The following is a 25,948-nucleotide window of genomic DNA, read 5'->3' as shown; positions in this document are numbered from 1 at the left end:
AACCACATTCATGTTTTGGTTATTTACTAAATAACCAATGTCTCGTTTTGGTTATTTATAAATAACCAAACTGCACTGTGGTTATTTACATATAACCATACTTGTTTTGGTTATATACAAATAACCACTCTAAATAATAAAAATAAATTTGGCGCCCCATACAAATCCGGAACAATTTCCTATGGCGCGCCTTTCCAGTCTTTATTCAAACAAACTTAATATACAATACATCCATTACATTTCTTTGTCATATTTTTTATTTCCATTCTGTATATTTTTTATTTTGCTTCTTTCTTTTTCATTTTCCTTCTATATACTTGAAAATTTCTTCGCATCAATTCACACATACGTGTTTAGCTCATCTATTTTTTATTTTTTGTCTTCATTTTATATGCGTTCTATATTTTTTATATTTATTCCATATGTTTTTTTTCGTTCCGAGTGGGATTTTTTATTTTCTTTCTAATTAGTATGCAAACGTAATCACATGACCGCTAGCACTATTTTTTTTTCCATTCCGCCATTTTGGCTTTCGGCTACATGGAGGAAGAGCTATCGACTGCTTGTCGTGCGCCCGCGGATGCTTTAGAGATTTTAAGTAATTTGAGACCTGGTTTTACGACAAATGTAATACCTCGGATGAATTCAACGGCAGTCTCTGTGAGTCAGCCGAACAACGGAGATCGTAAGGTAAACAACGAGGAACTTCAGTCGAACGAACGTGCCATTCAGTCCTCGACGTCGCCAGATTCTAACAGGTCTATCCAAGCTCGGCTTGCCACTCTCTTTCCGACAATTAGTTCGAACCGAGCTAGTGGGAAAAGCACTAGTAGAAGACCAGCAAGGTCAAAGGAGGCCATTAAGGCGACCAAAGGCCGCCCATCCAAGACACTTGTTTACAAGGATCTAGTCCTTATTCCCAGTCCCAAGATCAACAAAGTACCTACACACACAACCCGACTTCAGTTAGAAGAGAGAGAACTTGTCTGCCACGAGTTTCCCTTTGACAAGAGCTGGGACACACATTCCCTTAAAGCTGCTATATTGAATCGATTTCCAAAGCTTTTACTATTTGAGTATGTCAAGGTGGGTAACTTTGTGTAGTGATATAAGTAAGCTTAAGCATTGTTCTACGTTTAATGCATTAATGATAATATCATTGCTGTTCCGTTTATAGATTTGGTGTGGCTGCACTATTTTTAAATACGCATCTATACTATTTAAGTAATGGACTTCGAATTTTTTGTAGAATTTTTTGGGTTATTGTAGACTTGCTCTGGTACTGCCCCGCTCCCACCCCTTTCTCCTTACTTGTGACATAAGCTTAACTTAACTACCCTTTCATTGAATTTACCCTTGACTTTTGCAAGAAGCGTGTAAGTTATGTGTGTTTTTCTTAACCTAGCCATGCTATGGAAAGCTAATAACTCCTAAGCTGGCTGAAGGCATAACTTTGGATGCAGAAAGAGTGACCAGGATGGCTGGTCAAGGAGCTGTTTATGTTAGATGACTGGTCCCTTTGGAATCTGAAGACGAGGGTGAAACCGAAGAGGAGCTAGAGAATTCAGTATTAGATGACAGTCCAAGGTGAACTTTTTCTTCTGAATTTTTGCATTGAGCAAAATAAAAGCTGTATAGATTTCTCCTAGCTTTTTTGCCTTACTGCAAAGGTAGCTTCCCAACGCAGACGGACAACCTTATATATGATAGACTGGCTTCCCAGCTCATACTAAGTTAAGTTGATTCGTAATAAACCCTTGATGATAAATCAGATGCAATGTATATATGAAGTTCATATATTTTGAACTGCGGTATTAAATATTTATCATCACGGGTTTATTACGAATCAACTTAACGGCCTGTTCCCAGTTGGCTTGTTAGCTCAATTGGTAGAGCGCTGCACTAGTATCGCAGAGGTCAGTGGTTCGAATCCCGTACAGGCCTAATCTTTTTTTCATGTCTGATTTTTGCTATTGCATAAATAGCGCTCTCTACTGCGAGGATCGTGCATCATACGTGTTTAATACCGCAGTTCAAAATATATGAACTTCATATATACATTGCAAAGAGTCTCCCCTCGTTCATGTTAAAACGTTACTCTATGAGAAGTTTCTGGTAAATTTCAAGCTATTTTAAGTTAATAAAACAAAAATGTGGTTTACGGAATTTTGATGATACAGACTAAAAAGCGGGAGTTAGATGTAAATTTCACGTCAGCACGGGTAATGAAATCAGTTGCCCCAAAATTTTATTACTGATTTTGGAAGTTAAGTGATGACTTTCACTGCCCATGTAGGAATAATGATCAGAAGTGGTTGGTCATCGGAGATATTGAGCCTTAAAATACCCTTATTTTTGGACTTTGTCAAAACCAGAAAAAATCGTCTTTACTTAAAGGAGATGTAAGGGAAGAAATGAAATGAAAAATTTAAAAAGCTCAATTTTCTTAAAGCCTGATAGATATAGAACATAACCCAGTTGATTGAATTTGTTGATGGCTTTTCGACTTGTCACAGCAGCAAACGGAGTTGGCTAATTAATTATGCAAAAAATGCAGGAAAAGGAGGTTTTCTTAGGGGGACCCTGAATCTCCCAGGAAATTATATATTTTGACCTGTTATTCTTAGACATTTGTTAACTCATGATACTTAGCATCTGTGCCAAGTTTGAGCCAAATCGGTAATTTGAGCTTTATCGGTTCTGCCCGGTTTTCTCGTGGACACGCTCGTAAAAACTGAAATCAGGAAAGTTGTCGTCTTGTATATCAGCTACCACATTCAATGCTTCTTGTGGAAATGAAAATAAATTAGCAAGCACTAAGAAATTTGCTCAAGTGATGCTTCGAGAGTTGAGTAAAGGAAAAAAGCACATTTTCTGTCTGTGAAATGCGTTTGTATGTTTTCTTCTTTTTTTTGTTTTCCTGAAGTGTTCGAGCTATCACCCTTAAGCAAAAGATTCTCCTCCGAAAAAATTCTTGCTTGCACTCGACAGTTGCCGAGTACGATTTAAACCATCCGATGAAAAGGTCCGGAGGATAACGAACAGTAGCCCCTTTGTCTTAAAACGAATCAAACCATAACAACAGGGAAAGTTTGAGGAAGACTACAGAAGGAGTGGCGCCACTGCAATTAACTTTTGCTTAGATCGTTTAGACAACAGTGACGACAGACCACAAATTACTTGCGTCTCAGTTTATTTCATTTAAATGGAACGGTCTTTTGAAAGTTTGAAATTTGATGCTCTTTTTCTTTAACAAAATTGAAAACTTGGCATATCCACCCATTCAAAATATTAACTCTTGCATGCGTAGCATGTTTATGTTTTTTAAGATGCATGCTTTCCCCAGACCGAAAGACCAGTAACTCAATGCGTCCCTTTTAAACCAACCAATTCAAACTGTTGACTTTTGCATGCGTAGCATACCTATGTTTTCTAAGATGCATGCTCTACCCAGACTCCTAAGGCCGTGGGTACGCCTTGAAATTTACATATCCCCGTAATACTGGTTCCTTCGCTTGGCATATCCACGAGTAAAAAGTACGTATCATGTTGTCACAGCCATCACAATTAAATTTTACCAAATTCAGCACTAACCGGTACAATTTTTTCCATCACCACGGTATGCACATTTGCAGGTGCAGGTATAACTTCCGTCAGTGTTAGTACACAGGGCGTGCACGTGGCAGTCGTTGGCGTAGTTAGCACACTCATCTATATCTGAACAATAAAAAAGAATTGAGAGCGTACCAAATTGAAAATAAGTATGTGTCATCTCAGGAAATTGTGTAGTTTCGTCGACTGACTGGATTCTGCCTAAGAGGCCCATAACAGACAACCTCGTTCAGTCCCATCTTATTTGAGTCCTGTAAAATACTGAAAGCTAGTCTTCAATGTAACATCACGTAAAAGATATTTACCTTTTTCGCAATTTTCTCCCGTGTAACCAGCTTGACACAGGCAAATGTATCTCTTATCTGTAAATCCACTAAAACAGGTTGCACCATGGAGACATGGGTTACTAGAACATGGATTCTAAAGAGATATAAAAACATTTTGAGCGATGCATAGTCTAGTAAAATCCAAATGGATAGAAGAGTATTTTATCGTATAAACTGCGGTTTTCAACAAGGATTTCCAGCCCTGAGAAAAAATGTAACCACACATACGTAAAATTGCGACAATTTTACGTATGTTTGATATCACCAATTAGCTGATAGCACGTCACTCGCCTTTTTCTTCGCGTGGGAGGGTTATAAAATAAGTTCTGGCTTGCTGGTATGTCGGCTGATAATATCCTCAAAATTTCATATTTGCCCTCGAAGCTTCGCTTCTCGGCCAAATATTCATTTTTCGGAAAATCTCTCAGCCGCGGACATTATCAGCCGACATACCAGCCGCCCGAAGGGGTTTATTTACTAAATAACCTACGTGCTCTCAACTTATAATCTAACTTCGACAAATATGGTCAATGAATTCGTCAGCGAAGTCAAAGAAAAGGTGTGTGGGTGACCTGTGAAGCAATGGCGGAGAAAATCGTTTTGCTCGAGAGCTTACAAGTAAAAAAATAACAGAACTACAATAGAACACGTGACTCCCAGATCATCGAAGAGAAAGACAATAGATTCTATAGTGAAATATTTCAACGTGCGTAACGGAAATTTAGGTCGTTTTTATTTGCTAATATGATTCGTAAACTCTTTCACACGTCCGCGAGAAAATAACAACTTGCCGAATATGAGATCATCATAACCTCAAATTCGGCAAGCCTGAGCAGAATAATTGATACATTTTGGCTAAACGCCGAAGACTCAATCCAGATATCCCATGATAGTCAGTAGGCACTAGTTTTCATTTTTACACAACAACTCAGAGTGTCAAGCGATGAGCACTGGCTGGTTATGTCATGAAATTTTAAAAACAAACAATTTCTGTCAAAAGAGTTCCGCTATATCAAACGAGAGCCCGCTGTCATCGACTGTTATGCTCCGTTTGAGGGTTGGGCTTGGTTTTGTTTCTAGTCAGTTTCAGTCATGCCGAGGAAACTGGGATACAAGTTCGGCTGGATGGACCACTTAGTTGGATACAGATTTTATTTTACCTACAGTGGTCAGGAAATGGTCGGGGAAAAAAAGATTCGTCAAAGAAAGATTCGTCAAGGTCAGGAAAAGTCTGGGAACTTCACTTCAAGTCAGGAAAAAAATTTTTCCGAGAAGTTAGGAAATTTTTTTTTGAAACTAAATTGGGTTTCAGTGAATAAAAATAAGTTCTTATTGGGAGCACATGCGCTTAGTGGCTCTTCATCTATCAAATTCAAGATTTAACCGTAACTTAGGAAAAGTACGTAGATAAAAATGTTCTGGATTTTCTATATATTGTTATGTCAAGCGAGGACTATCAGCTAATTTGCCCTACATGAGACTTACTAATAGCATAAATGGAGGTCATTACTTGAGCTAATTATGGAATTTGTAGATTTGGTCTAAGAAGTTTTACATTTGTCAAGAAATTCATAAAGCCATGACTATAGCAACCATGTTGAATATACTTCTGTCTCAAAGCTAACTAAAAAACGTTATCTGTTATACAAAGTGTCATCACATCACGTTATTTTTTCGGATTTTCTAGGCTTTTTGTCTGTTCAAATTTGATAACAATTCAGAACTGATAACAATTCAGAACTGATAACAATGACTTGAAAACGCGATAAATTTGCATAAACGGTGGAAGACTTTTGAAAAGTTACAATTTACGCACCGCGGGTTTGAAAACATTTGAATCACTGGTGTAAACGACGATTAAACAACCAAATGGGAAACTGAGGTAATAATTCGTGAACTTTAGTACTAAAATTTTCAAAACGTTCGTGCCTACACGTTTTTAAATATTTGTTATCTAATTCATAGCTGGTTGTTTGGACATGAAAAGGAAACTCCTCCACAATTTGTTGAAATGAAATTTCTTAGTGATAAAAATGAAATAGAGATATTGTTATCTGTCTGCTGAAGTGTCAAAAAACAACATGAACGAGAGGTTTCGATCAAAACTGGACTTTCACATCTCAAAAAAACTATGGCCTGGCAACGTATCTAAGCTAGTTTGTCTTCAGAAAAGTGCAGTATCCATGTCATCCTTAACTGCATTTCAGTTTTCTACAAGTTTTCAGGAAACAGTGGAATATCTTTCTCTGTTTGTGAAAATTTTTTTTACTTCCGAAAACGCTTTCTTCTTCATAGTTCTTCTACATTTGAAAGAAACACATTTCTTTAACTATAATAAATTATGATAGACAATTCAAAGGCCGAAAGCACTCGGAAATTACGGGAGACTAACATTTTCGGCATTCGTTTTCATACCTGTTTTCTCCGATGAAGTTTATTTTTGCATTCCCATTGCTTAATGTGACAAAATGACGCTTTCTATACTAAACTTAAGTTCTCAACTTATTATCAAATATTTATCATCCCTTGCAGGATTGCAGGATTCAATCGATTTTTCTTCTAAATATGTTCGCCTTACGGATAAAGTTGAAGTTTCTTAATAAACCAACTTGAAAGTGTTATAAATATTTCATTTTAGCTCGAGCAGCTGGCAAGACATATTTCGTTAAGCCAGAAATTATAGCCGAAGTGTGGAGTTTAATCAAGAATTCCGGTCACAGCTTTTTTATTTCTTCATCTATCGTTTTCTCTCACTTCACTGATTTAAAAGTTCTGATGGTTCATTAGTTTAAACACTTCAAGAGCAGATCCTTTACAGTTCCCTTTAAAATTTGTTCGTGATGAAAATAAATTACAAAGCTTGGATTCGTGGGCTGACGTGTCAAACAGCGTTCGATCATAAATTACAAGGATTTTAATGAAATATCGTGTGTTGGTTTGTATGAGACTGCCAGAAAAAGTAAAGGGAAGTTTTTGAAGTGGATAAGCTCATTGAGAAGAGGAAAGTTGGCCATTTGAGTACAGGTCAGAACGAAATGTTCTTTCGATTTATTTGATTTTATTATTTTTTTTGGGATGATCGTGAGACATGTCTGTTCTTTCATTGTCAGAAAGAGGAGTATCTTGTGAAATGGAAAGGTTGGCCACTGCAAGCCTGCAGTTGGAAGTCAGAGGATCACCTCACACCACCCTTATTACGGTGATTGTTTGCCTTATATAATAACTGATTGAATTACTCAATGTCCTTCTTCTCGTCTTTTTTTTTCACCCCAAGAGTTCCAAACGGCGCGCTAACATCAATTTTATTCACCTTTTGACTCGCGTCACAGACCTCGTCGAAAAGGAGGGACTACGTGTAGTCTACAGCATCACAGGAAGTCCAGAGAGGCGAAATTTTGACATCGCGTGCTGTTTGTTATCATAAAAATGCACGCGTTTTCAGCCAATCAGAAGCGCGTTTTTTTTCATTTTTATCATAAAACCTGTCAAATTATTTAAAAGTCTTCCTGTTTAAGGGAGACATTTAAAAAAATATATAAAACTTGTGGGGAGTTGTGGTGTTTTGCATATTGTTAAAACTGCTCATCACGATCCACAGGTAAACGGAAGTTCAAATATTCGAAAAGGCTGGTTGCTAGGGAGTGACGTCATAAACCGGATAAGTTTCCATCATCGCCTTAACAGCCTTTTTCGATAATTGCTCGCAGTAATCTGAGTAGTTGCTTGAATTTGTACAATCTCTGTTTCCTGCTGGGTACAATGAAGCCTTTTTTTTATTAGGGGCTGGATCGGCCTATTGACATTTGGAGATTGGATTTCATATTAATATGCGAAAGCAAAAGCGGGAATGTTTAGTTTCCCGCGGTCGAGTGCAGTCATGGATCCCTTCAAACTTCGAAGGGTTGAATTGCTTCATTCTCCTCCAGATGAGTCAAGGGAATGGTTTATCTTAAATTTCAAGAAATGTGGCAAGATTCAGCAAGTTTTTTGAAGTAGCCTGTTAGTGGCACATTTTCCAAGCGTTTTGTACGATCCAGCTTTGAAAAATGGTGGAAGCTTGGATGGCCGATATGTTCAGAACAACAAAGTGGCCATCGCCTCTCTATTTGGAGTTGTTTCTACCATCTTCCGGCAGAAATTGGAAGAAGGAGAAGTGGTGAGATATCTTTGGTTGATTGATAAAATTTTTTCGCCGAAAATCAAAACGGAGACTAGCAAGACTCGACCAAGCGATGACTTTTGCGAGGAGCTGAAAGCTGTTCGTGATGCTACCGCAGCTATTCGAATTGAAAACGATCGACTTAGAAGGCCGACCTCAATCAAGCACGGAGTCAGCTAGAATTCCTATTAGAGGAAATAAAAGAATTAGGTAAGTAAGACCAGCATCAGAGTTAAAATTGAGGAGAAGGTCGCCGCGAGGATATGTGGACATCGATCAAATGTATATCGTAGCTGTCAGGTCCACAGTCCTGAGGTGGGGCGAATGCTCAACGACATCCTTGACAAAACTAAAATTAACAGCAGCAGCCTACTGCAAGCGTTGGAAACAATACTGGGGAACAGTAACCCTCAGTTTTTGCAATCTCTCAGAGTACCAGACTGGACCCTGCTGTTTTTCAAACTGCAGTCGAGGATCCTGGATCAAGAAAAGCTTGGCAAACGTTACTTAGCATTTCCAAGCTAAGACGAACCGGGGTAAGTCATATTTTTATTATGATTGGAAAAAGTGAGTTTGCTGTCTTATGTTTTGTTGTGAATGCTGGTTTTACGGTGTATCAGAACTCATCTCTGCTTGGCAGGAAAATCACATAATTGGCTGAGTTTGATTTTACGCTGAGCCTCTAAATCTTCTAGCTACGATCACTTTTTATGGCTACTTTAGGACAAATTTCGGGTTTGTTTCCTTGATAGGGTCTTGACAGTATTATAATTTATTTCATTTCTATTTTTCTACGATAAAAGAATTAAATCGCCAGAGGGATGCCATTGAGAAAACTGGAATAGTAGTTAATGGAAGATGCTTTAAAGTTAAATTTCCAGGTTATTTGTGTGTGCCAATCTTGACTCTTTATATTTTTTTTATCTTATTATTTTTTATTTTTGCAATGTTTTTGTGTTACATGTCTAGCTACGTGATGGTAATTATTGAATCCATTTTATGCTTGGCAGTGTTAGAAAATATCTGGAAAAGTATAACATTTGAGATCTTTGGTGTAGCTATTTTAACTTCAACTTCTTGTTATCTTCTTGTCTTTTTTCATGACAGTTACTCTTGGTTACAAAACACTGATAATGCTGCTCAATCAAAGAGTTGGTGATGCCAAAAAATATGTCAATGAACTTTGCAAGCAAGGATTGGACACAGAGTGCTGTGTATTCTGCAAAGTTATTAAGGTAGGTTATGCCTGCAATGCTAAATGACATGCATCATAGCAGAATTATACAATAACACAAAACATATTCAGCCTAACGGTATTTGTTATGCAATTTATTTATAATCAATTAGTGAGAGCTTTCTTGGCTTTCTTGACTTTACAGAAAGGCAGACGAAAGGTGTCCATAAAAGTGAACATATTTTATCAGTGGTGAACAGTGATTATATATCTACCATTAGTAGTGAACATTATATGACTTTAGTTCAGTTAACTCATTATTGAGTGATACATGCAATTTATTTGTAGGAATGTGCCTCTCCTGATGTTCCTTTTGGGGAAGCCTTTGCTGAGTGTTTCCTAAAGAGCAAAGCAAATATTGGGGGATAGGTACAACTCTGCATTTCTGCATTGACATGCATAAAAAGTTCCAGCTTGCAGTATGGAATTTCACTTTCTATTGGAATACATGTCTTTAAATCCCACTTGGGGTATTTAGTTTGATGGACAGTTGGTATACTGCCGGCCGACAGTTGGCCGACAGTCGGGTGACAGACTTTTAGGGGAGCTGTTCTTCACTTTTACCCAGTTACCAGCAAAAATATGTAAGCTTGGATTATAAAGGTGGAAACTAAATTCACTGTTTTTTTTCTGTCTGTTTCAGATGGAAGGGGTTAAGAGATGACTTGCTCTTTCTCCTTGAAGAGGAGCCATGTGATGTTAATTTATGTGCTCTGCCTGCAGTGTATAACATTTTAATTTTTAAATTCTGTGCACCCATTGTAGTAAGGCGTAGTCAACATTTTTTCATTTAAAAAAATCTATTTTCTTGAAGTCTTATCCTGTAACAATATTATTTTGTTTAGTGTTGCCGGGTCACTTCTGAGATATATATTTATTTGTCATATTTCTAAGATTTATATGGCATTCAGCGTAATGCCTGAGAGCTTCTGGGATATAGCAAACTTAGTTTTTCATTCACTGTTAATAGAGGGAAATTATGTCTTTCCTTTCTGGTTCACCCAGGCTGAAGTCCTTCATTCAGAGTAATGCCTGAGCACTTCTGGGATATATAACATACCTAGCTTTTCATTCATGGTCAATATAGGGAAGTGTTGTCTATCCCCTCTTGTTCACACAGGCTGAAGTGCAGACATTCAGAGTAATACCAGATCACTTCTGGGATTTATAACATACTTAGCTTTTCATTCATGGTCAACATAGCAAAGTGTTGTCTATCCTTTCTGGTTCACCCAGGCTGAAGTCCTGGCATTCAGTGTAATGCCTGAGCGCTTCTGGGATATATAACATACATAGCTTTTCATTCATGGTCAATATAGGGAAGTGTTGTCTATCTTTTCTGGTTCACCCAGGCTGAAGTCCTGGCATTCAGAGTAATGCCTGAGCGCTTCTGGGTTATATCACATACATAGCTTTTCATTCATGGTCAATATAGGGAAGTGTTGTCTATCCTTTCTGGTCCACCCAGCCTGAAGTCCTGGCATTCAGTGTAATGGCTGAGCACTTCTGGGATATATAACATACATAGCTTTTCATTCATGGTCAATATAGGGAAGTGTTGTCTATCCTTTCTGGTTCACCCAGGCTGAAGTCCTGGCATTCAGTGTAATACCTGAGCGCTTCTGGGATATACAACATACTAAGATTTTTATTCATGGTCAGTATAGGGAAGTGTTGTGTATCCTTTCTGGTTCACCCAGGCTGAAGTCCTGGCATTCAGAGTAATGCCTGAGTGCTTCTGGGATATATAACATACTTAGCTTTTCATTTATGGTCAATATAGGGAAGTGTTGTGTATCCTTTCTGGTTCACCCAGGCTGAAGTCCTGGCATTCAGTGTAATGCCTGAGCGCTTCTGGGATATACAACATACTTAGCTTTTCATTCATTGTCAATATAGGGAAGTGTTGTGTATCCTTTCTGGTTCACCCAGGCTGAAGTCCTGGCATTCAGAGTAATGCCTGAGCACCTCTGGGATATATAACATACTGAACTTTTTATTCATGGTCAATATAGGGAAGTGTTGTCTATCCTTTCTGGTTTACCCAGGCTGAAGTCCTGGCATTCAGAAAAATGCCTGAGTGCCTCTGGGATATACAAAACTCTTAGCTTTTCATTCATGGTCAATATAGGGAAGTGTTGTCTATCCTTTCTGGTTCACCCAGGCTGAAGTCCTGGCATTGACTGTAATGCCTGAGCGCTTCTGGGATATATAACAAAGTTTTACATAGCTTTTCATTCATGGTCAATATAGGGAAGTGTTGTCTATCCTTTCTGGTTTACCCAGGCTGAAGTCCCGGCATTCAGTGTAATGCCTGAGCGCTTCTGGGATATACAACATACATAGCTTTTCATTCATGGTCAATATAGGGAAGTGTTGTCTATCCTTTCTGGTTCACCCAGGCAGAAGTCCTGGCATTCAGTGTAATGCCAGAGCACCTCTGGGATATACAACATACTGAGCTTTTTATTCATGGTCAATATAGGGAAGTGTTGTCTATCCTTTCTGGTTCACCCGGGCTGAAGCCCTGGCATTCAGAGTAATGCCTGAGCGCTTCTGGGATATATAACATACTTAGCTTTTCATTCATTGTCAATATAGGGAAGTGTTGTCTATCCTTTCTGGTCCACCCAGGCTGAAGTCCTGGCATTCAGAGTAATGCCTGAGCGCTTCTGGGATATACAACATACTTAGCTTTTCATTCATGGTCAATATAGGGAAGTGTTGTGTATCCTTTCTGGTTCACCCAGGCTGAAGTCCTGGCATTCAGTGTAATGCCTGAGCGCTTCTGGGATATACAACATACTTTAAGTTTTTTCATTCATGGTCAATACGGGGAAGTGTTGTTTATCTTTTCTGGTTCACCTAGGCTGAACGGAAGTTCTGCTATTCACAGTAATGCCTTAGTGCTTCTGGGATACCTAACATTCTTATTTTCTTTGACATTCACAGGTTAATCTAGGAAAGTGTTGTCTATCGGCCTTAATGGTTCACCCAGGCTGAAGTTCTGGCATTCAGTTTAATGCCTGAGCGCTTCTGAGATATTTGACTTACTTAGCTTTTCATTCATGGTTAATATAGGGAAGTATTGTCTATCCTTTCTGGTTCACCCAGGCTGAAGTTCTGGCATTCAGAGTAATGCCTGAGGTTTTCTGGGATATATAATGTGAAGAAATTCTTGTGACGCAAACTTTTCTGTTTTTTTAGCTCTTCACCTATATCTACAGCAGAGCGACAGGAATAAATAGCCGTTTGAGACAAAAATTTGAAAAACAGCTTCATTTTCCGGTAAAAGTCGCCCTGGAAACCGCGACGGGAAGAGAACATCAAAACAAAAAATGCTGCCAAAAAAACTCAATAAATAACACAAGGCAAAACACTGCTGGTACATTTCTTTGCGAAGCTAGATCGTGAAATCTCTGATGCGACGTTTTTGTAGGACGTAAACACACGACGACGATTGATTTCCTGACAAACTGGGTAATATGAGATAATATAAAGTATGAGACAACACAAAGTAACGCGCACAGCCTCTAGTGATCGATATACCGTATTTCCTTGAATAAGCGCCCACCCCTCGGCCATTCAAACTTGTAACTCTGAATAAGCGCGACACCGGAACCCTTTCTTTTTCAGCTTTCATAACATTTTAAACTTTTACTACCCTAGATGAATATGTTGGGAGAGATTCTTACTTTAAGAGTTATATTACGCTGATGTATTACCTTTCCTTTTTATATGGCTGGCTTCGCAAGCGGTGCAAGATGCAGCGAGTTCTGTGAGCTGATTGGCTATTAACCCTTGCTTATTTCTCTTTTTCTGCGGTGGCCAGCGTTGCAGCCATTTTGTCTTTGTGTAACCTGCAGGCAAGCTCTCGCTTGGCTCTTAACGCTTGGCTCAGGTTTTAGTCCTCCTGCTTGGTCAATAACGCATTACTGGATCTACCGCGCTCTATGTTAATTTCCAAACCACCCTAGCGCACAGCGTTTGACTCAGTATTTAAAGTTGGTTTTTTCGGAAAAAGTGAACGTCCCACCCCTCTCAAGAAGCTTTTAGAATATAAAAATTCAAGGACTTTCCAAGGATTGGTTGAATTCATTGGGGGACTTGCCCTGAAATTCACGGACTTGCAAGACAGTACGAACCCTGTTAAAGTTCTAGGGAGTTTAAACTTGTTCGTAACGTGTCATTAAACGAAAGTTGGTCTTTGTCTGTTTAAAAGCTTTGTCAGCTTGTTCAACATCTATCTTGATTTGAAAACAATTATTACTACCCCCGGTCTCTGTTTATTCACGATTTTAATCATCGTTGCGGAGGAGGTAGCGCAAAAAGATTTTCAACACCAGTGCCTTAATCACATCGTACCCATAATGTCTGTAATCTCTCGCAACTATCTAGAGGATTCCGGCACCAATATAGGTCCTCTGAAGGCCAGTGACAAAGAATCTTATGAGTACTGCATAAATATAGTTTAAAAAAACTGGAACAGTGTGTAACCTCAGTATAAATGCGACATAAAATATCAGTGAGAAAAAGCCGCCATGTATTGTGGACTCAGCGTTAAACAGCAAAAGAATTATAGGTTGTAATACGCCGAGTTTATTCCCAATAACTGGTACCTGGATGCTCAAAAACTACAGCACCAAGCGTCAGCTGTCAAAGATTCCGAACACAGCGAAAAAAAGTCGGTTCTGGAATTTTCTTTGTCTCCGATCCGAAAACAAAAATCTGGTAAAATTGATTAGAAAACAAAACACTCAGGCCGCCAGTTAAATGTCGTAGTAAATAAGCGTCGCAGCCTCTGTTAGTATTAATGAAGTTAACTAAATCCGCAAGCATTGACTAAGAAATGTTTCTTCAACGTGACTGTAACTGCCGTAACACACTCCGGGCGAGCGCTTTGTCTTGTCACTATTTTTAAGCGCCGGCCATGTACACTTTTTTCGGATACGGCTTCTTTAATTACCTTTTCACGCCATAGGATGATGACATGATTGTGTAAAAGTTGACGCCTCTATCAGATTAGGAGCGAAATAAGATAAAAAATTTTACCCAAGCAAGCCACTGGTATCCAGTAGAGAATGCGGACTAAAAGTACGGATTCTCTGCTGGATACCTAGACTTTTTTAGGTTGCTAACGGCGCGAGGCTCGTTATGGGGCCACCAAGTATTTCCATAAGAATGAGTCCTTGGACTTTTCTCAAGACTGGAACTACAACTTTTCCTTTAATCTTTTGCATTTTTATGGTAAACAGATTGTCATCGGTTTTTGCTGGTGCAGGTGAGTGCAATTTGACAAAGATAGCGATAATTTGAGCCGTTTAGATATCCACCAGATGGGAGGTGTTCATGGAGACACAATTAGGATTTTCTGGACCAGAAAATACCTGCATTACATAATTATTTGGCGCTAGGTTTTTACAATCTGGACGTCTTGTTTTAGCAAAATTATGTCTCCGCGTCCTTAATTCTCTGTCTTTGCCGTTATCACTGTGAGAACGGTTATTGCGAACAAACTTCTAGAGGCAATTTACTGACAACTCAACTCGAGAAACGTATTAGCAATGTAATTTCTCATCTCATTGGGCTGGGAGGACATGGTTACTTGTTATTTTATGACAAATTTGAGTTTGTGGCTTTTTTTAAATTATGTAGAACAAAGAATGTGCTTTTTGAAGACAAATTAGCATTGGTACGTTGCCAGTCCATAGCGCAGTTAAGGTTCAAAAGTCTTTGTTGCTGTATGACACGTCAGCGAACGAATCCAAGCTTTGTAATTTATTTTCATCACGAACAAATTTTAAAGGGAACTGTAAAGGATCTGCTCTTGAAGAGTTTAAACTAGTGAACCATCAGAACTTTTAAATCAGTGAAGTGAGAGAAAACGATAGATGAAGAAATAAAAAAGCTGTGACCGGAATTCTTGATTAAACTCCACACTTCGGCTATAATTTCTGGCTTAACGAAATATGTCTTGCCAGCTGCTCGAGCTAAAATGAAATATTTATAACACTTTCAAGTTGGTTTATTAAGAAACTTCAACTTTATCCGTAAGGCGAACATATTTAGAAGAAAAATTGATTGAATCCTGCAAACCTGCAAGGGATGATAAATATTTGATAATAAGTTGAGAACTTAGGTTTAGTATAGTGAGCGTCATTTTGTCACATTAAGCATTGGGAATGCAAAAATAAACTTCATCGGAGAAAACAGGTATGAAAACGAATGCCGTAAATGTTAGTCTCCCGTAATTTCCGAGTGCTTTCGGCTTTTGAATTGTCTATCATAATTTATTATAGTTAAAGAAATGTGTTTCTTTCAAATGTAGAAGAACTATGAAGAAGAAAGCGTTTTCGGAAGTAAAAAAAATTTTCACAAACAGAGAAAGATATTCCACTGTTTCCTGAAAACTTGTAGAAAACTGAAATGCAGTTAAGGATGACATGCATACTGCGCTTTTCTGAAGACAAACTAGCTTAGACACGTTGCTAGGCCATAGTTTTTTTGAGATGTGAAAGTCCAGTTTTGATCGAAACCTCTCGTTCATGTTGTTTTTTGACACTTCAGCAGACAGATAACAATATCTCTATTTCATTTTTATCACTAAGAAATTTCATTTCAACAAATTGTGGAGGAGTTTCCTTTTCATGTCCAAACAACCAGCTATGAATTAGATGACAAATATTTAAAAACGTGTAGGCACGAACGTTTTGAAAATTTTAGTACTAAAGTTCACGAATTATTACCTCAGTTTCCCATTTGGTTGTTTAATCGTCGTTTACATCAGTGATTCAAATGTTTTCAAACCCGCGGTGCGTAAATTGTAACTTTTCAAAAGTCTTCCACCATTTATGCAAATTTGTCGCGTTTTCAAGTCATTGTTATCAGTTCTGAATTGTTATCAAATTTGAACAGACAAAAAGCCTAGAAAATCCGAAAAAATAACGTGATATGATGACACTTTGTATAACAGATAACGTTTTTTAGTTAGCTTTGAGACAGAAGTATATTCAACATGGTTGCTATAGTCATGGCTTTATGAATTCCTTGACAAATGTAAAACTTCTTAGATCAAATTTACAAATTCCATAATTGCTGAGGCTATTCCTCAACAAGATTTTATGTTAGTCCGTTCTGTTCCGTTCCTCGTTTTTTTTGTATGTCAGTAGACCACAATCCTTCAGTAGTAATTTTTTATTTTTGAGTCCCTTTACGCACGTGGAAAAGCGCTTGTGAATGATTTAGGTACGTAAAACTGTTTTCCTTTCTTTCGTTTACCGCCTTTCATCATGTGGTTTTTACGGCTCCCTGAGCCTCTTAATTTATGATGAAAGGGCGACCGGATGGTTTGTAAACATTGGAATTCTTCGCCGTCATTAAATTCGTTGGGTTAATGAGCTGTTCTGTTGTTATTCGACATCGACGCCGCTATATGTGTCCGACCCGGACATTGTTGTAAAAACCACATGGTTGTCATCGCTTCTTGTTGTGAAATTTGTGCTTATTTACGCTGTATGTGACCTGTAACTGGAGAATCGCCGATTTATCGGAAGAAACCGCCGTCGTTCAATATTTGTGTCATGTCGCAGCGTGGAATTATCCATGAAAGGTTAGAGTCGCGGGATAGATCTCGCCGAGGACATTTGTCGTCAATTACAAAGGTGTGTAAAACGCTAGATGAAAGTCTTAAAGATTTTGGAAACATTGTTGAGGTACGAACTCAACAATCTCAACTTAATACCGCATGGGAGAAATACTGTGCATGCTGTGATAAATATGATGATTTGCTTGACACTTCCTGTGAAAAATATCAGAGCGTTTTGAAAGACTATGACACTCAACGCGTAAGGGTACAAGCTTACAATGAAAACATTGAACAATTTGTTATTGACGCTTCCGAATTCTGCAATGCTCGAGTGTCTGAAGTACTGCTTCAAGTCATTCCAGTGAAGGTAATAAGCAATGCCGGCCGTCTAATCACGACCTATGGTGTTATTGACTCAGGGTCTGACATAACCATGGTTGACCCTACTCTTGTGAAGTTGTTAAACATTGAAGGAACACCAAGCAAGCTCTCTCTCACGACAGTGAACAGTGCTGATGTCGAAGAGAAAGGGATGAAGGTTAAGTTTAAAATTGCATCATTGGATAGCCAGAGTGACCATGTGATTGCCGTGAATTCTGCATGGGCTGTAAAGGATCTTACCATTCCCTTGAAACACACAAAGTTGACGAGATCTGTAGAACAATGACCACATCTACAGGAAGTGCCTTTCCCAGAGGTGGAAAGAAAGAAGATTTCTATCCTACTCGGTACCAACATCCAAGAAGTCTTCATACCTCTTGATGTAAGAAAGGGAAACCGTAATGAACCACTCGCCATTAAGTCGTGTCTTGGTTGGAGCATACTAGGTGGCTCCTCAAACCCACAGTCCCGTAGCCAAGGACAAGTTAACCTCATCAGTGGTGAAGATCTTTCCCTAAACAACCAGCTCGAGCATTTCTGGAAGATTGAGTGCTACGGTGCCACAAGGCCTGAAACCAAACCATTATCTGTGGAAGATCGAAGAGATCTAAAGCTCATTGACAACTCAATCAGCCTGCTAGATGGCCATTACCAGATGGGCCTTCTGTGGAGAGATGACAATCGTGTACTTCCTTACAACCGACCTCTAGCCGAAGCAACATTACAGTACTTGAAGAAGCGCTTCCTTCGCGACCCTGAGCTGGAAGTTAAATACAGAAATGTGATTCAGGAGTGCGTAAATAAAGGGTACGCTAGAAAACTGAGCCAAGAAGAAGCTGCTGCAGTTAGTAATATCACGTGGTACATTCCGCACCATCCTGTAACAAACCCTAACAAGCCAGGGAAAGTGAGGGTAGTGTTTGATGCCGCAGCAAAGTTCAACGGAATGTCTTTAAATGATCAGCTATTGCAAGGGCCTTGTCTTACAAATGACCTTACTGGGGTCCTAATTCGCTTCCGTGAAGAAGAGGTTGCCTTTTCCGTGAATATAGAAGGTATGTTCTACCAGACCAATGTGACGCCAAGCGATACTGATGCGCTGAGATTCCTGTGGTGGCCTAGCAGTATCAACGATCCACCAGAAGATTACAAGATGCTGGTCCACATTTTCGGTGCAAAATTCTTCGCCCTGTTGCGCCAACAAAGCTTTAAGTATGACTGCACAAGACAATGAAGGAGGATACTCACCTGAAGCCATCAGAACGATTCATAGAAACTTCTATGTTGACGATGTGTTTAAGTCCGTTCCAACCACAGCACAGGCTGTTCATCTGACAACTGACCTAACTAATTTGCTAAGGAAAGGAGGCTTCCGGCTCACAAAGTTTGCGAGCAATAGTCGAGAGGTATTGCAATCTATCCCGTCAGAGTTGAGAGCAAATCCACTACTAGACTTAGATCTAGATCAGTTACCATTAGAGCGAGCATTAGGTGTGTACTGGGCTGCACAGCCTGACACTTTCAAGTTTAAAGCTGTTCAGACGAAAAAACCGTCCACCAAGCGAGGGGTGCTTTCGATCGTAAGTTCTTTGTTTGATCCACTAGGATTCCTTTCACCCTTTGTTTTTTCCGCCAAGCTTATGCTGCAGGAACTCTGGAAAGATAAACTCCCTTGGGATCGGCAAATTCCGGAACCGTACCTCTCTCAATGGCAACGTTGGCTGGCTGAACTACCACATGTTGTTGCAATTGATATCCCAAGGTGTTACAAGACTCAGTCATTTTACAACACATCGACCGTCCAGCTTCATAACTCTGCCGACGCATCCAGACGCGGTTACGTGGCAGTTCCATATTTGCGTTTCGTTAATAAGAAAGGAGTGATTCCTTGTTCCTTTGTCATGGGAAAAACCCGCAATGCTCCCATTAGAGAGTGGACTATCCCTCGCCTTGAACCACAAGCCGCAGTATTAGCAGCCCGTCTGAGCAAGACAATATTGAAGGAATTCGATCTACCAGTAGATCAAACCTTCTACTGGTCCGACTCAATGACATCTTTACAGTATATCAAGAACGAAACGAGGCGTTTTCAAACCTTTGTCGCCAACCGCGTCACCGAAATCCTTGAAACAAGTCTTCCAGAGCAGTGGCACCATATTCCCGGTGTCCTAAACCCTGCTGATGAAGGTTCACGAGGTGTTAGTGCCCAATATTTTCACGCCGAATGTCGCTGATGGTTAGGTCCAAAATTCCCCTGGGGAACCTGAATGTACGTGGCCAAGTGTGTTAGTAAAGGATATTCAAGATGACGATGTGGAACTATGGAAGTCACCAAACGTTATGTTCGTCTCAAATGCGTCGCAGATTGACACCTTGCTGCAGCGCTATTCATCGTGGTCCCACCTACTGAGAGTAATGTCTTGGGTGCTTCGTTTCGTAAAGAGAGTTCGAAATGAAACTCCAGAGTATCCTAAGTCAAGTACACTCAAGCTGGTAGAATTGCAGCAATCAAGTCGAGAAATTGTGCGTTTAGTTCAGCGACAACATTTGCCTGAGGAGTACTTGTGTCTGAAAGAAGGCAGACAAGTGAAACGTCACAGCAAGTTCGCTAATCTCAGTCCAATCTTTATTGACGATGTTATACACGTGGGAGGTAGGATTTATCGCGCACCAATCGCCTTCGAAGCCGCACACCCAATGATCCTTCCAAAATCCCATCACGTTTCCGTCTTAATAGTTCGCTAATACCACCACGTACTGGGTCATGCAGGCCGCGAACATGTGTTATCCGTAATCCGTCAGCGTTTCTGGATCATGAGGAGAAGAGCTCTCGTGCGCCGCGTTCTAGGTAGTTGTGTGAGCTGCGGCAGACGTAACTCGCCTCCTCTTCACCAAGTTATGGCTGATCTTCCCAAGGAGAGGTTAGTACCTTACCAGCCTCCGTTCACTTTCACAGGTCTGGATTGTTTCGGACCGTTTTACGTAAAGCGAGGTCGCAGTGCAGTGAAAGTATATGGCTGCATATTCGTGTGCTTCAATAGCCGAGCAGTACATATTGAAGATGTCTGTTCACTGGAAACGGACACTTTCATCCAAGCCTTGGTTCGATTCATCTCGGTTCGTGGTCGCCCAAAGGAGATATGGTCGGATAATGGTACAAATCGTACTGGTGCTCAGAAGGAACTTCGCCTGTCGGTTCAAAATATGAACGAAGAACGCATCAAGAGTGAATTACATTCTCGTGAAGTAGAGTGGTACAGCTTTAAACTACCAGAGTGGCGTTTTCAACCTCCTGCCGCAAGCCACATGTCAGGAGTTTGGGAAAGGCTCATTAGAAGTGTCAGGAAAGCTATGAAGGCTGTTCTCGGTAGTCAGGGTGCGCTGGTTAGTTTGGAGACGTTGCGTACAGTCTTTGCGGAAGTCACGTCAATCTTAAACAGGCGTCCTATTTGTCCTTCCAGTGACGATCCCAGTGATTTAGAGCCGCTCACTCCCAATCATCTTTTGCTTCAACGCCGAAACTTAGTCGTGCCTCCTGGAGTTTTCGTTGAAAGGGACTTGTATTCCCGTGAACAATGGAGACACGCTCAGTTCATTGCTGATTGTTTCTGGTCTCGCTGGATCCGCGAATATGTTCCGACATTACAGCAGCGCCACAAGTGGTTACTGAACAAACGGAACTTAGCAGTTAACGACCTGGTCCTTGTTGTGGACAATACCGTGCCCAGGTCCCGCTGGTTGTTAGGTCGTGTAACAAGGGTTTTTCCAGATGAAGAATTACGTGTACGCACAGTAGAAGTGAAGACGAAGAGCTCGAGACTTGTTCGACCCGTGACGAAGTTGTGTCTTCTTGAAGAGGCAATATGATAAACCAAGAGAAGATGGGAGCGCTGCACAGCATGAAATTTTGAATTTACGGTTCCGTAAAGACGTCGTAAAGAAAGCGTTAAGATCCTCTTTACTTATCTTTACGAGCTTCTTTAGACTTTCGTAAAGAAAGTCTTTACGCGATGTAAACGGTTGAATGTAAAGATCACGCAATGAGACTATAAACGGTTTCTTTACGCGTATTGTAAAAAATCGTAAGTAGTGTAAGGCGTCTACTCCGGCAATCCCGCGGAGCCTGGGACCGAGTTTAAATAAGAATTAAAAAATCGCTCGGCCAAAGTATTGGGTTCGAGTTTACTTTATGCAAATGAGATTTATGCAAATGAGTTCGAAGTATCGAAGTGCCGAAGTAGTGCCGAAGTATCGAAGTATTGGCCGGAGAGATGATCAGTCATGTGAGCAGTCAGTCAGGTCATCACCCTTTCACGGATTATAACGTAGACGTAAACGTGATCGGCAGATGTCTTATATGTGTTAGAAGTGTGTAAGGATTTGATAAGTTTATATATGAGACAGTGTGGTACTCACCATCCATGTGGGATGTATCACATCTAAGACTGCGCATGTCTACAAAACTTTAGGCATGCGTTTTTTAAAAAAAATTGGTAAAATACTTCATGTAAGTCTAGTCATCCTATTATTTTTCCTTTCTCTGACATGCATTTTTCCATTAACATTTAAATTTTTGAAATCTACTGAGGTAGTTTTTTTTTCCAATAAATAATAAATAAATTCCTGGACACGTAGACAATGTGGTTTTCCAAATTTGTTGGTAAACATCTTTAATCTTCATTAAAGACTTAAATAAAATGCAACTTGAGGGGGTGGCAGAAAATGCTGAGTATTCTTTGTTTTTACGTGACGTCATCGATATTCTAAAATGATAAATCGCAGGGCCCCTGAGTTTTCAGCTTTCTTCGGTTATTGAACATCCTAAATGCATCTCCTTTTGAAGGTTTTCAGCTCTTACAGCTCTTATACTCTTACAGCGATTTTTAGCAAAAAAAAAACTAATCTCTCGAGCTCGAAATGGGGAGCGCCTATTTTAAGTTATTAAATATATTGACGCGGACAGCAGGTTTATGCCTGTGTATGAAACAACGTAAAAAAAGAGATTCTGATAAAAACGAACATAAAATTTAAGGACGTGTAAACTTATTGTGCGTAAAGAATGATAAAGGTCCGTAAAGAATAGTGCGTAAATAATCGTAAAGGATGTTAAAGACGCGTAAAGTGTCTCCAGCGAAATTGCACACAAGAGGTATGAGGCAGCAAACAGTGAAGTAAAGCGTAAGATCAAACAAGATAAAAGGGAATATTATGATACCCTAGCGACGAAGGCAGAAGAGGCTGCAGCACATGGCAATATGAGGGACCTCTATGATACCACCAGGAAGTTGGCGGGTAAATTTCAACAGACTAGCAGCCAAGTAAAGGACAAAGAAGGTAATATCTTGACTAGGGAAGATGAGCAGCTTAAGCGGTGGGCACAATACTTCAATGATCTCCTCAATCGTCCTCCCCCGCCAGAACTTCCAATAATACCGGAGGCTTCAGCTGAGCTGAATGTGAACTGCGGGAAGCCATCCAAATTAGAGATTGTGCGCTCTATCAAGATGCTTAAGTCAGGGAAAGCAGCTGGCCCAGATAACATACCTCCAGAGTCCCTGAAAGCTGACCCCGACCTATCAGCAGATATCCTCTATGGCTTGCTTGGAAAGATATGGGAAGAGGAGGAGATGCCCCAGGACTGGAACGAGAGCTACATTGTAAAACTGCCAAAGAAAGGTGACCGCCGGGAGTGCAAGAATTACAGAGGTATATCCTTGATGTCAACGGCAGGCAAGGTGCTGAACAGAATTATCTTGCTTCGTCTTCAGGGGGCTGTGGATGCTACACTAAGAGATCAGCAGGCTGGCTTCAGGAAGGACCATTCCTGTATCGAACAAATAGCCACACTTAGGATAATCATTGAGCAGTCAATTGAATGGAACACTTCTCTTTACGTTAATTTCATCGACTTTGAAAAGGCTTTTGATAGCCTCGATAGAAGTGTTCTTTGGTGCCTTATGAGACACTATGGCATACCAGGGAAATTCATTCGAATCATCAAAAATTCCTATGATAAGATGACTTGCAGAGTCCTTCATGCTAGTGGATTGTCAGATAGCTTCGCGGTCAACACTGGGGTCAAGCAGGGTTGTTTGATGGCACCGTTTTTGTTTCTACTTGCTATGGACTGGATCATGAAGGAAACAACTAGAGAACAGCGAAATGGGATCCAGTGGAACTTATTGGAGCAACTTGAAGATCTAGAGTTTGCTGATGATATCGCCCTGGTGTCAAGTAACAACCAACAAATGCAGGACAAAACAGCACGGCTAACAGCTAATTCCATCAAGTTAGGCCTGCATCCGAATGTGAGTAAGACCAAGGTTATGAAGGTCAACTGCACCAACAACAGACCAGTTAAAGTGAGGGATACCATCTTGGAGGAAGTAACATCTTTTGTCTACCTAGGCAGTGTAGTCAGCATTGACGGAGGTTCCGATGAAGATATCAAGGTCAGGATAAACAAAGCCAGAGTAGCTTTCAATATGCTGAGGAAAGTGTGGTCCTCCCATGTCATCTCACGGAGAACCAAATTTAGAATTTTTAACACCAATGTCAAAGCAGTCCTCCTCTATGGCTCTGAAACGTGGAGAACAACTAACCAAACGTCCCAGAAATTGCAGACCTTCGTCAATAAGTGCCTTAGGCGAATTTTAAAAATCAGTTGGACTGACAGGGTAACGAACGAGATGCTGTGGGAATTAGCAGGCGAGGAACCAATCATAACTCAGATCTCAAAGAGAAAGTGGAGATGGATAGGTCACATCCTAAGGAAACCGGCTAACAACATCACCCGGCAGGCACTACGTTGGAACCCTCAGGGCAAGAGAAAGAGGGGTCGTCCCAGGAACTCCTGGAGAAGAGGTGTAGAGTCCCAAATGAGAAACTGGGGCCACACTTGGGCCACTTTAGGAAGATTTGCCCAGGACAGAACCCGATGGAGGACGGAAGTGGTTAATGGCCTATGCTCCAACCGGAGCTAAGGGAATATATATATATATATATATATATATATATATATATATGAGACAGTGTGGTACTCACCATCCATGTGGGATGTATCACATCTAAGACTGCGCATGTCTACAAAACTTTAGGCATGCGTTTTTTAAAAAAAATTGGTAAAATACTTCATGTAAGTCTAGTCATCCTATTATTTTTCCTTTCTCTGACATGCATTTTTCCATTAACATTTAAATTTTTGAAATCTACTGAGGTAGTTTTTTTTTCCAATAAATAATAAATAAATTCCTGGACACGTAGACAATGTGGTTTTCCAAATTTGTTGGTAAACATCTTTAATCTTCATTAAAGACTTAAATAAAATGCAACTTGAGGGGGTGGCAGAAAATGCTGAGTATTCTTTGTTTTTACGTGACGTCATCGATATTCTAAAATGATAAATCGCAGGGCCCCTGAGTTTTCAGCTTTCTTCGGTTATTGAACATCCTAAATGCATCTCCTTTTGAAGGTTTTCAGCTCTTACAGCTCTTATACTCTTACAGCGATTTTTAGCAAAAAAAAAACTAATCTCTCGAGCTCGAAATGGGGAGCGCCTATTTTAAGTTATTAAATATATTGACGCGGACAGCAGGTTTATGCCTGTGTATGAAACAACGTAAAAAAAGAGATTCTGATAAAAACGAACATAAAATTTAAGGACGTGTAAACTTATTGTGCGTAAAGAATGATAAAGGTCCGTAAAGAATAGTGCGTAAATAATCGTAAAGGATGTTAAAGACGCGTAAAGTGTCTCCAGCGAAATTGCTCAAAATACATAAAGTTTTACCTAAGACAGACGAAACACGATTATGTCAATTTTTGGGGGGTTACTAATTAGAAAGCAGTGAGTTGTATCCATCTTTGACCCATATTCTTTACGAATATGTAACATTGTTTACGTATTCTTTACGCGTTCCTTGCATTTACGCGTCTTTACGGAATGCGTTACTTTTCCGTAAAGAAAACGCCATATATTTACGGATCTTTACGCAAATGCTAAAGATACGTAAATTCATCATTTCATGCTGTGCTGTGAACATTGGCGTACCTAAACACTGAACACTGAACACTTAGGTTGAGATCAAATTTCTTAACTGCTGGGTTTTCTCAGCCCTATCCCCCGGGATGTTGAGGCTATTCCTCGTCAAGGTTTTATGTTAGTCCGTTCCGTTCCTCATTTTTTTTGTACGTCAGTAGACCACAATCCTTCAGTAGTAATTTTATTTTTCGAGCCCCTTTACGCGCGAGGAAAAGCGCTTGTGAATGATTTAGGTACGTAAAAACTGTTTTCTTTTCTTTCGTTTACCGCCTTTCATCATGTGGTTTTTACGGCTCCCTGAGCCTCGTAATTTATGATGAATGGGCGACCGGATGGTTTTGTAAACATTGGAATTCTTCGCCGTCATTAAATTCGTTGGGTTAATGAGCTGTACTGTTGTTATTCGACATCGACGCCGCTATATGTGTCCGACCCGGACACCCCCCCGTCTCTTTGAACATACCCCTGTTACCGCTGTCAAGTTCCCAAACTCTTAGAGAACCTCTTTCTTCTCTGGAGTAAAACCTCCATTTCTTTGCCAACATCACCTTTTTCAAAAACTTTTTTCAGAAATTAGACATTACTCTTTGACCATTAAAACTTGACCAAA

General features: G+C 39.9%; 4 protein-coding genes and 1 pseudogene across 5 annotated transcripts in view; all 5 read left to right on the top strand.

The window, feature by feature from the left end:
• The first annotated feature begins 263 nt into the window (after positions 1-263).
• Positions 264-1,702, top strand: LOC148735578 (uncharacterized; annotated as a pseudogene).
• A 4,061-nt stretch (positions 1,703-5,763) lies between these two features.
• The window catches only part of LOC148735573 (uncharacterized), a 33,049-nt gene continuing 12,864 nt past the window's right edge, over positions 5,764-25,948 (top strand). Inside the window, exons 1-2 of one of the 2 annotated variants that reach the window (XM_088753573.1) lie at positions 5,764-5,820; positions 7,049-7,137. The gene's annotated coding sequence lies outside the window, so the exon portion shown is untranslated. Of the gene's footprint in view, positions 5,821-7,048; positions 7,138-14,488; positions 14,613-25,948 lie in introns of those variants that run through there. The other variant, XM_088753572.1, reaches the window with a different exon arrangement.
• Positions 7,973-12,708, top strand: LOC148735577 (uncharacterized). Its single transcript, XM_088753576.1, has 5 exons — positions 7,973-8,307; positions 8,529-8,633; positions 9,205-9,332; positions 9,620-9,698; positions 9,977-12,708. Exons 3-5 carry the CDS (start codon positions 9,231-9,233, stop codon positions 10,123-10,125), a joined length of 330 nt encoding a protein of 109 aa, XP_088609702.1. The 5' UTR covers positions 7,973-8,307; positions 8,529-8,633; positions 9,205-9,230; the 3' UTR covers positions 10,126-12,708.
• On the top strand, positions 16,912-19,531 carry LOC148735576 (uncharacterized). The gene is made up of 3 exons (XM_088752972.1): positions 16,912-17,454; positions 17,596-18,352; positions 18,615-19,531. Exons 1-3 carry the CDS (start codon positions 16,912-16,914, stop codon positions 19,529-19,531), a joined length of 2,217 nt encoding a protein of 738 aa, XP_088609098.1.
• Positions 19,713-21,164, top strand: LOC148735575 (uncharacterized). The gene is made up of 2 exons (XM_088752971.1): positions 19,713-19,950; positions 20,068-21,164. The coding sequence occupies exons 1-2, from the start codon at positions 19,713-19,715 to the stop codon at positions 21,162-21,164; spliced, it is 1,335 nt and encodes a 444-aa protein (XP_088609097.1).

Source organism: Stylophora pistillata, chromosome 3 (genome assembly GCF_964205215.1).
Source record: "Stylophora pistillata chromosome 3, jaStyPist1.2, whole genome shotgun sequence".
In the NCBI taxonomy this organism is placed as follows: domain Eukaryota; kingdom Metazoa; phylum Cnidaria; class Anthozoa; order Scleractinia; family Pocilloporidae; genus Stylophora; species Stylophora pistillata.
This window is presented reverse-complemented; position numbering and strand designations above follow the sequence as displayed.

Coding starts and splice junctions, on each gene's coding strand:
- LOC148735575 (XM_088752971.1), top strand. CDS start 19,713: ATGTCTTGGGTGCTTCGTTTCGTAAAGAGAGTTCGAAATGAAACTCCA. Junction 19,951..20,067: donor CGATGTTATACACGTGGGAG/GTAGGATTTATC, acceptor TGGGTCATGCAG/GCCGCGAACATGTGTTATCC.
- LOC148735576 (XM_088752972.1), top strand. CDS start 16,912: ATGTCGCAGCGTGGAATTATCCATGAAAGGTTAGAGTCGCGGGATAGA. Junction 17,455..17,595: donor TCGAAGAGAAAGGGATGAAG/GTTAAGTTTAAA, acceptor CCACATCTACAG/GAAGTGCCTTTCCCAGAGGT. Junction 18,353..18,614: donor CTTTTCCGTGAATATAGAAG/GTATGTTCTACC, acceptor TTCCAACCACAG/CACAGGCTGTTCATCTGACA.
- LOC148735577 (XM_088753576.1), top strand. CDS start 9,231: ATGCTGCTCAATCAAAGAGTTGGTGATGCCAAAAAATATGTCAATGAA. Junction 9,333..9,619: donor TATTCTGCAAAGTTATTAAG/GTAGGTTATGCC, acceptor ATTTATTTGTAG/GAATGTGCCTCTCCTGATGT. Junction 9,699..9,976: donor CAAAGCAAATATTGGGGGAT/AGGTACAACTCT, acceptor TCTGTTTCAGAT/GGAAGGGGTTAAGAGATGAC.